The 15,622-nt window shown below is 40.0% G+C and overlaps 1 protein-coding gene across 4 annotated transcripts in view; it reads right to left on the bottom strand.

Annotated features, from left to right (window-relative positions):
• LOC141943660 (sodium channel protein type 5 subunit alpha-like) overlaps window positions 1-15,622 on the bottom strand; it is a 223,804-nt gene that overhangs the window by 100,722 nt on the left and 107,460 nt on the right. For all 4 annotated transcript variants that reach the window (XM_074869336.1, XM_074869320.1, XM_074869328.1 and 1 more), the window contains exons 12-14: window positions 9,326-9,458; window positions 5,601-5,839; window positions 628-801 (exon numbers count right to left, since the gene is read on the bottom strand). In XM_074869336.1, the coding sequence (XP_074725437.1) occupies window positions 628-801; window positions 5,601-5,839; window positions 9,326-9,458 (546 nt within the window). The remainder of the gene's footprint in view (window positions 1-627; window positions 802-5,600; window positions 5,840-9,325; window positions 9,459-15,622) is intronic.

Raw genomic sequence — 15,622 nt, forward strand, 5'->3', positions numbered from 1 at the left:
GAAGTGCAACACAAATGTCAGGCTGGCAAGGAAACTACTTTTCTGTTCCAATATGTCGACAGCCTCTCATTAATAGAATACCACTATCCCGTGCATAATAAAGGAGCTGACAGCTAAGAAGTTCCTGTGAAAGACAGATGCTATGTTACGCTGATCAGTTCTAGGAAAAAAAAAACCACTCCGTGAATAATTTAAAGACATTTTCTTTTGACAACATTTAAAAGAACAGTGGCATGTTTATAACATAATTTAGGAATAACAACTTCTAAAACAACAAGTTACTGGCTCTTGCATTCCTTAGGCTATCAATTATCTGCTGACTATGTTAACATGTGTACAGGTATAAAATGGCAGATTTTTATTACAAATTGGAACTCAAATATTTTAAGTGTGCTACAAGTACCTGGCACAGCTAGAAGGAATCAAATTATGTTCTCATTTACACTGATGTAAATCTGGAACAATTCCATTTATCCCACAGCCTATAATTAGTGTCATGTACTGTTCACCAGTTTGCAGCAATTAAAATCTTTATTGGCAGATGCTTTTTTAAGAAAATATGTTCCATTCATGTCAGAGTTTATATGTAATAAAAGAATGGGGGTAAGAACAGAATAAGACCATTACCAGTCGAAAGGAACGTAAAACAGACAGGTTTCCCATGCTGGACAAACCCAGTTCCATCAGGCTTAGAATAACAATTATGCTGTCAAAAATATTCCAGCCCTGCTGAAAATAGTAGTAGGGGTCAAGGGCAATTATTTTGAAGATCATTTCTGCTGTAAAAATCCCAGTGAAGACCTGCGGAAAGAAAATAAGAAGTCAAAGTAACCTTTTAAGCACACCTCGTTGCTTTCAGACTTTCCACTGATACATGTGAAAACAGCAGAAAGCCAAAAACATTTTACAAGCAAGCGCTTTATTTTTCATGGCTGATTCTTTATCACTATTACAACTTTGTCTAGTCTTTTCACAATGATATTTGATATTGCTGTAAACTTACAATGACATCTGAATTCAAGCTCTGGATTGGAACAAACATTTCCATCTTTTGTCATCTGAATAATCCCAGTGGTAAAAAAGAAAGTGTAAAGGTGCCTTTTATAAAGGTTAAATGTATTCATTTCAGTGGAGAAACCCAAATGAATGGAGTGTGAGTGTTAAAGTGGTATTTGGGTTGTAGTGTACCTGCTGCATTATCCCTTTCTATTTTGTTATTATTATCAATACCAGGGCAATGCAAGCCTCCAGTCATTCTGAGGTTATTGCTGGCAGCTAAGGCAATTAGAAACTCTAATTTGAGACCTAATCTTTTTTTTTTTTTACAAATAGTCACGGCAATTTTCTCTTCACAGCATCTTGGGAACACACTGCTTATTTATGACCCAGTTCAAACGTCATGTGGTGGAAATTCTAATTGGAACATTTTTCTTTAAAACAACATATAAATATTACCTATGAGACAGAGGGAGAGGGGAAGGGAAGACTGCTGACAGCAAATTCAGTTTTAACACATTCCTGCAAAGTATCTCAGAGAATCAGATCGTGTCCTTTTGTATGTCCTCCTTAAGTATCAGTTTAAATGCGCAACGCAAGGATACAGTCAACTTAAAATGCCAAAATGTGGCCACCAAATTCTTCACACACTGTTTTATTTTCGTTCCAAGTCCCAGTACATGCTGCGAAGAGCTTTATTTTTCTGAAAAATTCTCTATTATACATATATATTAAAACACATGGTTTTCCGTGAAACAATCAACATTAAAGTGTACTGTGTTGGTCAAAAAAGAGGGGGAATGCAGAGCTCACGTAACAGTAACATACAGTCAAGAAGAAACATTTTCTTTCCAATAAGTTGATCTCTGCAGCATTATCCCAGCAAAACTGGTCAACTCTGAGCAACAGACATGAGAAACCACTAAAATGTGGAAGGGAAAAGTTAAGATTATATAATTATGATATTAAGGAATAAAAATAAATTATCATAGCCTGCATTTGAGGAATGCTTGGCTTTACTCTGTAGTGCTTCATGAATGAATTCTTCCAAGTGGCCATTTTACACAATTCCTTATGTAAAATACCTTCTCTTTCTCATCAGGAAAATAATACCTTGGACTGCAACAATATCTTGGGATGCAACAACGCTCCATCACCATCTCATACCAAGAACCCAACACAACGATCTGTCTCATATTTTTAACTAGCCAACAATTTCTGAGTTACAGTGGTCAGAGATACCAAAGATTCCCACCAGAATGGTCCAATATCCCTTAAGACAGAGAACAAGAAAAAACTGGATGTCTGTGAAATTGTATCCAGGGGACTGCCTTAAAAACATGATACCATGCTGTGTACATTATGCAACCATCTTGCTGAGAAATGACTCAGGAGGATCACTTTCTTTGCCTGAATCATTTTAATCAATATCCTTCTGAGAAGGAAATGTCACAGTAAGATAACAAAATGTCTGAGCTTTCCTAAAGGCATCAGGAATTGTGTACGTGTACTAGCTATGAATTTCAAACAGCAGTTGTCAAATCACCGGCACCTGGTACACAGCGACTGTGCTTGTACAAGAGGCTGGATACTTAATATGATAAAGGCTGGAAAGAAAACAAGTAACTTAACATCCCACTAGTGCTAAATATGACACTGCTGATTTGGAGGACTTACTTAAAAAAAATTCTTTTATCTATCATTTCAGCCATTTAAGCTTTAATATTGCATACTGGTATCTCAGTTTCTAAAGGAAAACAAAACCTGGGGGAATCTTGCTCTATCTACCCACTTAGGTGGTGGCACTGCATAGGCAGATGAACCATGTAAAGATGTACATGTGCTTGACTGGCCTTCTGATCACATTTGTAAACGTTGATTCCTGTAAGTGATGAACTGAAGAAGTCTGAAAGTAGCAGATGCTGCATGGAGTAGATGAACAATCAGAGCGAGAGATCTCCAATGACTGGCAGCAGATGAACAATTGCTCTCAAAGAAAGACATGCATATTCCATTTTCATTATTTCGTTTCTCTCAGAAACATTTATTTTGAGGAAAAAATGCCAAAGGTCTGCCCTTTTTAATATTTCCTCCCATTTAATGCTAGTATAATCACTCAAACAGGATTAGGTGCAATGGGGAGATGACAGTGGGGGCAGAGGAGGGGTCTGGCAGTCTGTGGCTTAGGGGATGCAGTCACCTGGCAGCCTGCCCTGGAGCTGGGACTCCCTTTTCATAGGGAATTGTAAAAATTGCCAATTTTCTTTACAAATGACTTTGCAAAATCCTCCACAAAATGTAATTACCTTCCTCTGGCCTGCTCTAATTGCAATCAGTCCAGTTATGCAGGGGTTTAGTAAAGCAGGTGAGGGAGAGTTGGGACAGTCTAGTCTCTCATGGACCCATCTTGGGATCTCAGGGGAGGGGACCCCTGTGCCATCCACCTGCTACAAAAAATATTACCAGGCTGCTTTGTTTATTTTACACTTTAGCACAAAAAGGAGAAATAGCTCTAGGCAGTGTTGAGAAACTCACAGTGAGATAATTTTTTTTCAAAATTTTGCAAAATTTGCTTTGCAATTCCTCCCTCTGCTCATTGTCTCTGTTTCCTTGCTGGCAACCGGCACAGCCCCGCTCATCCCTGGCAGGTCTGCAGGAGTTCTGCTGGCAGGAGGGATGTCAGGGGCTAAAGTTTCACTGCCTGTGGTCTGCAAAGGGAAAAGCTGATCTGCCAAAAGCAGAGCAAGGAGCAGACACATTTACTATCCCAAGTGCCAGAGGGGGAAATAGCAGCATTGCCACCTGTTCTCATGGATTCTGGGTCAGAAGGAGTCTCTTTAAGTCATCTTAGAAGTTAGAAGGCCAGAAATTATTGAGCAACAACAAGGAAGGCTGGCTGCAAAGTGGAGCTGGATGGAATCCTGTGAGATGACTTTCCAAGCTACCCTTATCTACTGTTTTCCACAGAGGGCAAGAGCATGGGTTTGAATCAAGAGAGACCCAAACAGATTTTTGCTTAGCACAACAACAGAGGGAGATTTGCCAAAAGACAGCAGCTGAAAAGCTGGAGACTTGTCCCACAGCCTAGGAGAACATCAACCTGCCCAAGGAGGCCCAGAGCTAAGAATAACAAGGACCAGGCTAAAGAAAAAAATTCATACATGATGTACTACATATGCTAGGACTGATACAAAACGTCTGATTATCGCTCTACCCACTTAAATCTGCCAGCGTAGGATGCTTCTCACTAGAGGCAGACATCACATCTGTAGTGACTCTGCATGCTCCCATTATAGTCGATGGTCACTACAGTCACTGGCCTCCAGGACATAGTTCACCTTATCCAAAAGCAAATGTCTTTAAAACTTCACATTAATTGTGCCTTAAAATTGTCCATTATTCTCCATTGACTTTAAAGGGAGACAAAGGCAACTGGCTCAGACAGACTCCTACGCTGTAAATACCTAAGGATAGGCAAGGTGAATCCCACTCTGAGATACTGCAGCCTTAATTTTTATAGAAATAAAGTGCTTTTTTCATCTCCACTGCAAGCTTCTCAACTGCAAACTTAGCAACATCCATGTTCCAGTTTACTCCATACTTACTTATGGCCCTATAGTATATCTCTGCTTCTACCACTAGCTTTTAGGGGCAATTCTACCATGCCGTAACTAGATGGCCTGTGCCTTTTCCAATACAGACTCTTCTAACATTAAAAGGATTTTAAACATTAGGTTTTAAAGCAGTAAAACACAGTAACTTTTAAACATGAACTCAGAGAAAGACAATTAAAGAAAAAGCTTCCATTTTGTAGTAACTGCAGAATTTTAGTGGCCCCCTGGGTTAACAAATTGTACTGCATTGCCTCTGGAAAGGCTTTTCTGCCATCCCTGCAGCTTGGCTGTAGATCTGTCACTCTGCTTTTCCTTGGAGAGGTGTGGTCTCTGCTTACTTTGCAGCTCTACCCTTGGCTGCTTCAGCTTGCACGTTAAGAGTTTCCTCTCGAAGCATCAGCCATGCTTTGCTCCATGTCCCCTCTGCCCTGGGCTTTGCATGGGACCCAGCACATGCTGCTGGACAAGGCAGGGAGGCACAGCAGCACATACAGGGACATACACAAAATGTACCATAGATGCTTTCCCACATACATATCTACCTATGATCAAACATCACTCTATTTCCCTCCAAGATCTTGCCTTGCTTTTTTCTGTAGGTTTTTTTTTTAGCTTAAAAGTCACTATTAGTCACCAAGAACTGCTGCTTTATCATTGCTTTACCAGAAATCCCAAATAAACTTCATTAACCTTTCTCTTATCTTGTTTTCTTAAACACATACAAACTAGATACCTATCAGGAATAGCCCAGAAACATGGCTTTAATGGTTACTAATAACATTAGAATAAGTTACTTTAATAAAAATAGATCCTTGTCCTTCATTCATTTCTCTTCACTCCCAGAAAGAGGTGACTGTGGATTTGCTTGAGATGTCATAGGCAAAGTGATGCTGACAGCATACCAAAATGGGGTCTTCCTAAGCTGCAACCAAAACTTTAAAAAGCAGGAAATACACTCCTCAGGTAGCACTTAGGTTTGCATTCACTTACCAAATTGCCTATGTAAAGCATGTGGTCAAATTCCTTCGTCATCTTATAATGCTCCAAGGCCATGAAGAGCGTGTTCAGCACAATGCAAAGGGTGATGGTGAGGTCAGTAAATGGATCCATTACCACAAACTTGACAAATTTCTTGATTAAAAGCCAAAGCGGGCAGCAATCCCAAATGAGAAATTTAACAGCAAAGTGGTTCCAGCAGGGAGGACATTTCTGGTGTGATTCCTCAAGCTCTAAGTCACAAGCAATAAAGTTACAGTCAATTCACACTGAGTTATATGACAAGAGAACACTTAAAATGAATCATAACATAGAGGAAGGCCCCTGAATTACCCCAAACTTTTTTTAAGATAAAAATATTTCTGTCCTAACAGGCTGACAAATTACACATTGTAGGTTTTTTGCCAGTTGACCTGCACTTAGCAGACAGTGACCTATTCTGAAAGTAATAACCTTTTAAAAGTGTCACAAGCAAAAAGGGAGAATCACACTAAATATGTAAACTCCAGTGTTATATATAGGCTCAGATTTTTACTTTGTTTTCCATTTGGTAAGCTCAAATGGATAACAATACACTATCTTCATTTAACTTAGATTGACTTTTTTTTCATTCCAAGGTTTCATTTTAGAAGTATATTAAGTAATACCTTTTAAAACGGTTAAGAGATGAAAGAGCTTAAATCGAATATTTAGAGCTGATTTAAGTACTTGAGAGCCAGACTATCACTGGTTATCAAGAGGGTTTCTGTTCTTGATGTGCTATTCAAAAAGGCATTAAGAGTCTGATTTCTTCTGAAAAGCCCACATACAAAATCAGGGCAGTGCATAAGTCAGTTTGAAAATGCTACTAACACTCCAGTGTGCTTTTTAAAGGTGCTTTTAAAATATTACCTAAAATACAACTTTTATATGTTCATTTTATTTGAGCACAGAAGAATTGAAATAGCTTCATAAGTATAATTTGCATTAAAGGGTGAACAAGAAAAGACAAAAAGACAGTTAATGGCTGAATGATAATGATTAGCGGATTTGCTTAATGCTTTCCTTTTCTGATTCCTTTATGGGCATGGAATGTTGTAAAACGGTTTTAGTCTTTATAATTAGAACCTGCACTGATAATAGGAAAACTTCAGCCAAGGCTGTTATTTCAGTCAGTTTATAAACAGCCTCCTCTCTCAAGTCAATATGCATTCTCTGTGCTTTTTTCTTCACTGGGCAACAGAACTGAGGTATTAGGTGTCTTCTAGCAAGTTTTCAAAATATGAGATGATGTCCTTCATGCACAGGTTTTGCACAAACATCTTACACTGCTCCGAGATCTCTAGGAAACCAAATTCCTCTCAAGAAATAACTATATCTTTTCAGCCTCCAAACAGAGGGCTTATAGGTAAGTGCCTAAAGTGATGTGAGAACCATCCATACCCTAAACAATTTCAATACAAAATCCTAATTTTGCATTTTTTTTTGGAAACCCACCTCTGAAAATAATGAAGAGTTTAGTGCAGTCACTTCCTAAAGGACCTAATTTTCTGGACAATTCCAGAACACATCTGTCTATATCCATTCTCCTCATAACGACTTCTAACCAACCCTGCTTATTCCACTATTATTAATTTGAGGACCTTCATGCATCACATGAGTGACTTTTTTCTCTAAGGCTCCACACTAACCCCTTCAAGTCCAGGTTGCTGCTAAAAGGAATAGTTTTATCCCTCTCAGCCTCACCCACATGTTATTTCTCTGTCCTTTTGCCAACTTTTGTGCTCCTGAACCTTCTGAGTGAGCTGGTTCTGCTAGTTGATCCAGCTGAAAACCAATTGTTTGAACAGTCAAATCAAACTGCAGGAACACAGCAAGGGAAGGAGGAAGATGTGACTGTCTTCTTTAGGCAGTCATGTGGCATTAAAACAGTTTAATTCAACCAAGAAACTACATCCTTTCCCACCATAGGTGATCTTTGGAAATCACAACAGATGTAATAGTTTTTGAAAAATATCTGCAAAAGGAAAAGTAAAATTAGACTCTAGTGCTTTTTTTTCCTGCTACTTTATATTGTTTTTAAAAAAATGGTCAGAAAAACACTAAGTTTGTGTTGGAGGTATTTTTCCTCTTATTTTTAAATGAAAAAAACCTAGATCCTTCCTTGTCTGCAAGGCTTTGCAATGTCTGGGAAAAACAGGCAGATGATGACTACCCAAGAGCCGAGAGCAGAAGACAGGTAACTAAAGGGGAAGGGATTTCTGGTCTGGCTGTTTCAGACAGTTTGGCACAAATCATACAGCTATTATTATAGTTTAAGCCTGTGATACATTTTATTCTGATTTGATATTCTTCTTGCTGTTAACAAGTATTCAATTTCAATGACTAATCAAAGTCTGGGAGTTAGGAAACCTTTGCTAAGGATTGAAACAGTTTTCTTCTATATGAAGCTAAAAATGTACGTCCTCTGAGTTACCCTAGACTTGATGGTCTCTATTTCTGTGCTAAAAAGTAATAGAAAGTACCATTAAACAAATAAGAAGTCCAGCTCAGGACTTTTAGGCATTCTTAACACATTACAAAGAAGCAAATCAATCACAAAGCTAATTGCTAAAAACCCAACAGAAAACAAATAAAAACTTTGTAGACTACACTAAACACTGGAATATATTGAAGTGGTTATTTACTTATTAAGAATACAACTCTTTATTTATTTAACACATATATCTATTCTGGCCACAATACTGCTGAATATAACCACAGGGGATGGTAAAAAGCTAAGGAAGAAGAAGGGCTTTGTGGTGCCATGCTGGGCTGTCTCCAAAGAGCTAGGTCCAGTCTCTTTCTTGTAAGGCAGCTCCCAGATAAGTCCCTCTGTCTTGCCTTGCCTTCCTATTCATCAGTAACATAGAGAATAAGGCTCTAGGAGAATCCAAAATTTCTCTTGCCTTACACTGCATTCTTGACAGACATTTTTCTACACTCTTAGTTGCTATCTCCTGTCTTGTCTCAATTTATAATGTAGGGGACATGAAGAACTGTAAGAAGCTGTTTCATGCTGCATGTGAAGAGCCTAGAAATGTGATGTCTTGCGACGAGTTGCTGTCTTGTTATCAATAAATTTGTGAAAAGGAAATGCAAAGTTCCTGTGTATGGAAAGACAGGGAAGGGAAATCCTCCTGTACCTAATGAGAAGCCTAATAAGCAATGGAAAATATTACTGAGAAATATTTGCATGGACAGTTGAGTCCTTTGACCATCCTTAAATTTTACAGTGGGATTCAAACACCCACCAAACTGTTGTGTCCCACTAGCTGCTCTGCAAGGAGGAGACTTTCCTTCCCCACAACTTGAAAGGTCTGCACATAGCTGGTGACTGCACATGCCACGCTTTGCATCAGCTCCAGAGAGATGAGATATAAACGTATGTACAGTCACCCAAATTGTCTGGTGCTCCACTACCCTGCATCTTGGTTAGTCCTGCATAAATCAAATGCCACAGGGGCACAAAATATTACCAGATCCAATTTTGATTATATGGCCAGCATTTTGTCAGGATTTTTAAAAGTCCATGGGTAAGATAGTGATTATATTGTCTTCTGTTACGACATTGTCTCTGTTGTAGGGGTTATACTATCTATAACGCCTTCTTGCAAAACAACAAGAGTTTAATAGGGTCTTTTGTGTCACTTTGTTCCTGACAATCAACTTTGAGACAGGGAACTAAAGATGTATCTTACCTTCCAGGGCACTGGTGATGATGCTGACAGCGCTCACTGCCCTCTGCCTCTGCAAGGGTTCGTCCGAGTGGTCCACCGATGGGCGGTGGGGCATTAAAAGCTGCTTCTTGCTTGCCTCATCTGAGGGAGAGGTCTGTTTAAATGAACACATTGGATCAGCAGAATAAAAACAAGGCAGATACGGGGTAGTATTTTGAAAATTGCCTAACCACTGTTTTTCCCATCTGAAAAGTCCAAAGCTCACTGATTTCCTAATTAGACACATGCTGATGGGGTACTGCTTTTGAAAATGGCACTTTGAGCAATTTTGGAAACTTTGCCTTGCTCTATATATTCATGTAAATAGGTGAAAGATGCAGGTGAAAATAAAGGGATGCTTCTGATGCTGCAGAAACAGCAGTGCTGCTTTACTATGCTCTTTGCTTGTGAAAGAAGCCCTGCTTAATTACATTAATTATTCCATTATTTCTGAAATGTGTTAACTGTTTAATTATACTGCCAGAAGAGGAAAAGGGGCGTGGGTAACAGCTCCATTACAGGCCTCCGATATCATACCAAGCAAACTGACTCCTCAACACATGTTTTTCCTTGTTCTGAAATACTGCCAAATCTCGGGAACATATTGTCATTCTGGTGATCTTTGGTGTCATGGATTCTGAAGCTCCATAATTAGGGGAGAATCTCAGCTTCTTTCTTCTCAGGAAAAATAAAAAATAACCTAAACTCTCTCATTCTCATATTTTCTCAAGGAAAAGCTTAAAAAAAAATCCAAAAGAAATAAAATACCAGAAAAAGAGAACTCCCAAACTGTCTTTATTCAGTGTTTTATTTTAAATTAGTTTTATGCTTTTTGAAGGCTTGGATAGCTGCAGACAAACACTGTATTAAATACTCTATATTGTCAGCTCACAGAAGCAAGATGTAAAGATTTTTATTATTAAGATCCCTCACTTCATACAGAGAAAAATCCTGATTGCTTTACTCCTCTAGCTCTCCCACAGGTAGAAGGAAAGGTGGTGGCTGAGGTGTAAGGATCTGGGAAAGCCCGCTTCAACATCATTCTCTGTCGCAGACCTCCTGGTTGAGAACTCAGTCTCCCAAAATAAATGTTTTAACAGCCTCTGTCCTGCTCCTCTGAACATATGGGCTGTAAGGTCTGAGATATTATGTAAGCAAGAGAGATGCACTGTAGATAGATGTGTCCTGATGGCTCTTGCAATATAGTCCAAAGAAATATGAAAGGAGAAGGAATCCCTACGAAGATGATAATCCCTGGTTTATACAGATGTCAGACTAGCTACTTTTGTTTCTCCATAGTTAAATGAGGTACAGGAACCAGATTCAGTCTTCTGGATCTTCTCATCACTTGGGTCCAAAATGTCCCTAACCACCCTGACCAGTGCCCAGGATACCAACCAAGATGTGCCATGGGCAGCAGCTCCATAGCTCTGCCATCTGGGTGTGGGACATCCACCAAGACGGACTCGGGATGCCTCCTCTTTGCCATTTCTCTACCAAAACTGCTCATCAAGACAGGCAATTCTGTGAAAACAGCAGGAAAAAAGTGCTGAAGCACTACGAGCTGTCTTTCTGGAGTGTGACCTCTTCAGGGCAGAGGACATCCCCATGTCAGATGGTCACAAAGGACAAAGCCGCTTGGCCCGTGGTTAACACAGAAAATAATAGCCAGGATACTGGTCCCAGGTCACTTCAAAGTACTGCAGTTAAAAATACCGATCACTGCAGGACCAGAGAAGAGTAAGGACTTTTAAAGCAAGCACTTAAAACATTAGTTAAGCAAGGAAATCAGTAATGATTCAAAATTCAATTTTTTTTTCTAAAATGTTCTTTTTTGTTAAAACAATTAGCTCATTGTCCATTGAGCTACTGACGCAGTCATCTCAAAAAGAGAGGTGTAATCAGAACCTATTCAGAGACTCCTACTTGTGCACAACATAACAAGAAAACACTCTATCCTTGGCTTAGGAGCTGGGGAAACCAGGAACGGTATTTCAGATGCATTAGTTTGCTTGATTCCCTTCACTTCAAAAACATCCAATAAAAAACAAAGAAACAACGAATGTTTTATTAATGAAAGCATCTACAAAATTGCATAATCATTTGCACCAGTTTGAAGTACACAACAAATACATGGTACTGAAAAGAAATAACTAGACAAGGAGATAAAATACATGAGGGAGACAAATTTCTAAGTAGAATAAACTAAAAAAGTAAAAGCAAAGAAAAAGGAAAAAAAAAGCCAAATAAACCCCTAACTCTTCCAATTCCCTCTGTCTGTAGAATGAACCATAAGAAAAACCTCAAATTTCAAATTCCTCTGGATAATCTAACTCTTTAAACTGTACCATCTTGCCATCCCATCTGACCCAAAGCTTAGGACGTAGCAGTAGCATGTTGTTAGACAACCTCATCTCCAGAAGTACCACTTTTCTGACTGTCAGGAAAGATACTATATTCCTATTTATGCATGCAGAAGTGCTTTTGCAGACGTTGTGGGTTGGTGGCCTTTATCTGAAAGCCACATCTTACTCACAGGTGCAAAGAGAATTCACTGCAGAGGTAAAAAGTTGAAGGAAAAACATTCAGAGATTCATTCTTCCTATTTTTTGATTCAGCTAAACCAGGGTAAATGAAAAGTCCAAATGAAACAGGTTTGGCATATCCTTCATAAAAAAAATAGCAGGGAACTGACTTTTTCCTTAGGTTTGATGTGATATTCCCAACCCAACAAGTTTTTAAAGTCACTCTATTTTTCTTTCCAGCCCAGCATCCTCAATCCTGCCACCTGTGTCATGAGAAGCAGTCCCCAGGACTTCAGGAGTCCTGCTGGAGTCAAGGGGACTGTTTGCTGTGTGCCATCCTCTGCATGCAAAGGGGTATTTCTGAAGAAGAAATGTGCATGGCTCCTTCCTTCCTTCATCTCTGGAGAGGCGAGGTGGCGCAATTTGCTGGTGGCCCATGTTCAGAGCAAATGCCACTATGCGTGATAGCTGCCCACATGCCCAGTTACATGTGCCCCTGCCGGAGGGCAGAGCCTAGAGCCCGTGGCTCCCTGACAGCCGCTCGGCAGAGGCCACACAGCAGAGATTTGTCCCCAGAACCAGGACATAGTGTCTGGCAGGCAATGCAGGGTGTAAGGAACACTCTTGTGCTCTTGCAGGAGGACATGGTCTCTTTCCCAATAGAGCAGTAAATCTATCACAGTCAGCTTGCCATTTACTATAAAGTATTTTTCTGGGAAAGAAAGTCTCCACCAAGGTGAATTGATTAAAATTATTGTAAAGAATAGATACATGAGGGGTTTTTTATTATTATTATTTACTTTGGAACGGAGATAGCCAATAGTCATGCAAGGAATTGTCAATTTTCACACTTTGAGATAGAAAGCATTTCCCGTAACTGGACAAACAAGGCAGCATAAAGGTTATTATTACAGAGAGAATATACACAGGCACAGTTGTTCATCATACCTATATTTCTATAGAAATTAAGCAAAAATAACAACAGTCCCTACAGTTATGCAAAGAGTCTCCTTAGGATCCAGATGAGAAATCACAATGGAGTTAAATACAGGCACCTCCAGCAGGATGAGATTATTTGTGTTGTTCCCTGATTGACTGAAAATGTTTCTCCTTTGGATTACCTAAATTCTGTAGGGACAAATATACTATTCAGTAATTTATATGTAAATGAGTATGCATAACATTGCAGAATTATTTTCTTCTGAGTGCCTACAGTTCTGAGCTATGTCAAGACTGTTACGTGAAGATGAGCTTATACATGGCAGCATTTTAAAGACCACATTTGGGAACTGGGACAGGTTTAATTTTCCCTCTACAGTAAAAATCTTTTCAAGCATAAAAAGAGGTGGCCAGGCCACATGATGAACAATGGACCCAGTAAGGCACTAGCACAAACATATAATGAGATTGAAGGTGACCATAATAGTGCACAGCATTAAAAAGAAGCCATTTAATTTTGTGGATGCTTGATTATTTAAAGAGACGTACTGTAAACTGGAGCACCTTGCAATATTTGTGTCAAATCTGAATGATTTATGCTTAAGATGTGCTAAAGTAAAATTTGCAATGAGCAGAAACTAAAGCCGCGGTGACAACTCTGTGTGACAGTGGCAGAAGTTTAGCTAGGTTTTGTCCATATAAATTATTGGCAGTGATTTTTGGATGACTTATTTTGTTGACTTTTTTCTGAACATGGAAAGTGCTAACACTCCCTTTTCACCAGTCCTGTGGCAAAGCAAGAAGGGACAAACTTACCTTGGGGCAGTTTTAGGGTGAACAAGAAAATCTCAAACCAATGTGGTCAGCAAAACAGTTTTATGCTTAGTGGCAACAAAAGCCAAGGTATTTTTTATTTTATTATTATTTTTAAAAAATAAAAAAAAAGTTTATCTAAAGATAAGCTTCTAAATCCTTAGTATGGCACCTTGATAAGCAGCGTGGCCTTTCTTAAGGGCTCGCTCCCCACTAGTTTTCACTGCTGTCAAGCTAGCAGTACTTGTCATTTCTAGTTTCCTAAAAGAAAAAACGTATATGTGACCAGTAGAAAATTCAGGAAAGGTGGTATGTGCAAGAGGGACACTTTGGGTAGCTCCAACCTTGGCCCCATTGCCCATCTCAAAGCCACATCACGGGTGGCCCCATTCTGGTCCTGGGCTGATGGGAAGCTCTGGTGAGCAGGTGCCCCAGGGAGAGCAAAGCAGTGGGGAACACCAGCTAACAGCCAGCTGCCCACTTGAAAACAACCACCTCCTTGGCCTGCATCCATTTCTCTGCCACCTTTAATCTCCAAAATAATTGGAAAGTCAGGCTAAACTAAAAACCTTGCTATTTCTCTGCAGAATTACAGAAAGAGCTCCAGCTGGTGTTAGGAGGCAAGAGGGGATACTGTCGTATATTTCTTAACCCTCAAAAATTCTTGACAACCACAGGCAACATCTTACTCATCCTCATCAGATCCCATGGATAAATTGAGCTTCAGATAACAGCTCATTAACTTAATCCAATTCTGTTCAAACAGATCAATACCTTGTGAAGGCAGATGTTATTCTAACCTCTTAGCTAAGAAACACCAAGACACAACAGAGCAATACAAAGCTACAAATAAATACTACAGGAATTCACAGAAACTTTAAGCTGTAGTGTGCCATGAAGTTACTTATGTAATATATAGACTTTCTCTAAAAAAGGCGAAAGCCCAAACTCCCAGCCCAGCAATCAGCAGAGGCATAAAAGTGTATCATTTTTCAAACCTCTCAGTCTCAGATAAGCCAAAAAAAATTAGGACTTAAGCACAGTTACCAGCTTCACCACTTGAAGAAAGCTGGTAGAAGAACAGGATCAGCCCTGATTCAGTCCTCTGCAGAATACACCAGAGATTTCCAAGAGCGACTAGGACTTACCATGGGTTTCTTGGGACAAGCTCCCTGCACCCCTTGGACTTGAACGCCTGTCGCTCTTCACATCCAGGTGAAGACAGCCTGACCCAGAGCCACCTTTGTGGAGGGCATTTGAAGATCTTACTTTCATATTGCACTACTTCGCTCTTCATATGACCTCAGCGGGCTTTCTAGCTCGAACACTGCTAGAGTGAAACCCTCTGTGCTGCCAAGGGCAGCTCCCCAACAACGCTGCCATCACTCCTTGCAGATGCTCTTATGTGGCATGGGAATATCAATGGGTGTAACAAAGTGTGCAGAGACGCACGGGTTCCTTGCAGAGGATAGGATGTCCCTCCTCTTGCTCAGGCTGTGTACTGAAGCCCCTGGTGAATTGGCAGGAACACTTTGATGCAGAAGACTTCATGGATGGATGCCATTCTGTATGGACCATGCCATCCAGGACCAGCAAGCCTGCTGACAGTCAGACTACCCCAGCTGACAAGACTGATGGGCTTAAACACCATCCATTGAGATTATTTGAAATCTCTCCTGTTTCACTAGCTGTATTTAGGGACTAGGGTGAGGAGATGGAAAGTGCAAACACACTTGGTTTCTCATGGAAGCATACTCACATTCATCTGTGCCAAGCAGTCAGGGCCATCTGAAGATCATTTGAAACTGGCTTTTTTAGCTTACATGCTTTTCTGCAGCCAAGTTTCAGGAGACCACTCATCTGAGTCATCAGCCTGAATAGTGGGATAATTTGCTGCAGTCACCTCTCTTATGGGAGAGGGCATAAACTGCACAGATGCCTTCATGTCACCTCAGCTGTCACCCACAGCCATTCCTGTGGGCAAATGGCCCTTGGCTGGGAC

The sequence above is a fragment of the Strix uralensis genome, chromosome 1 (genome assembly GCF_047716275.1).
Source record: "Strix uralensis isolate ZFMK-TIS-50842 chromosome 1, bStrUra1, whole genome shotgun sequence".
Lineage (NCBI taxonomy): Eukaryota > Metazoa > Chordata > Aves > Strigiformes > Strigidae > Strix > Strix uralensis.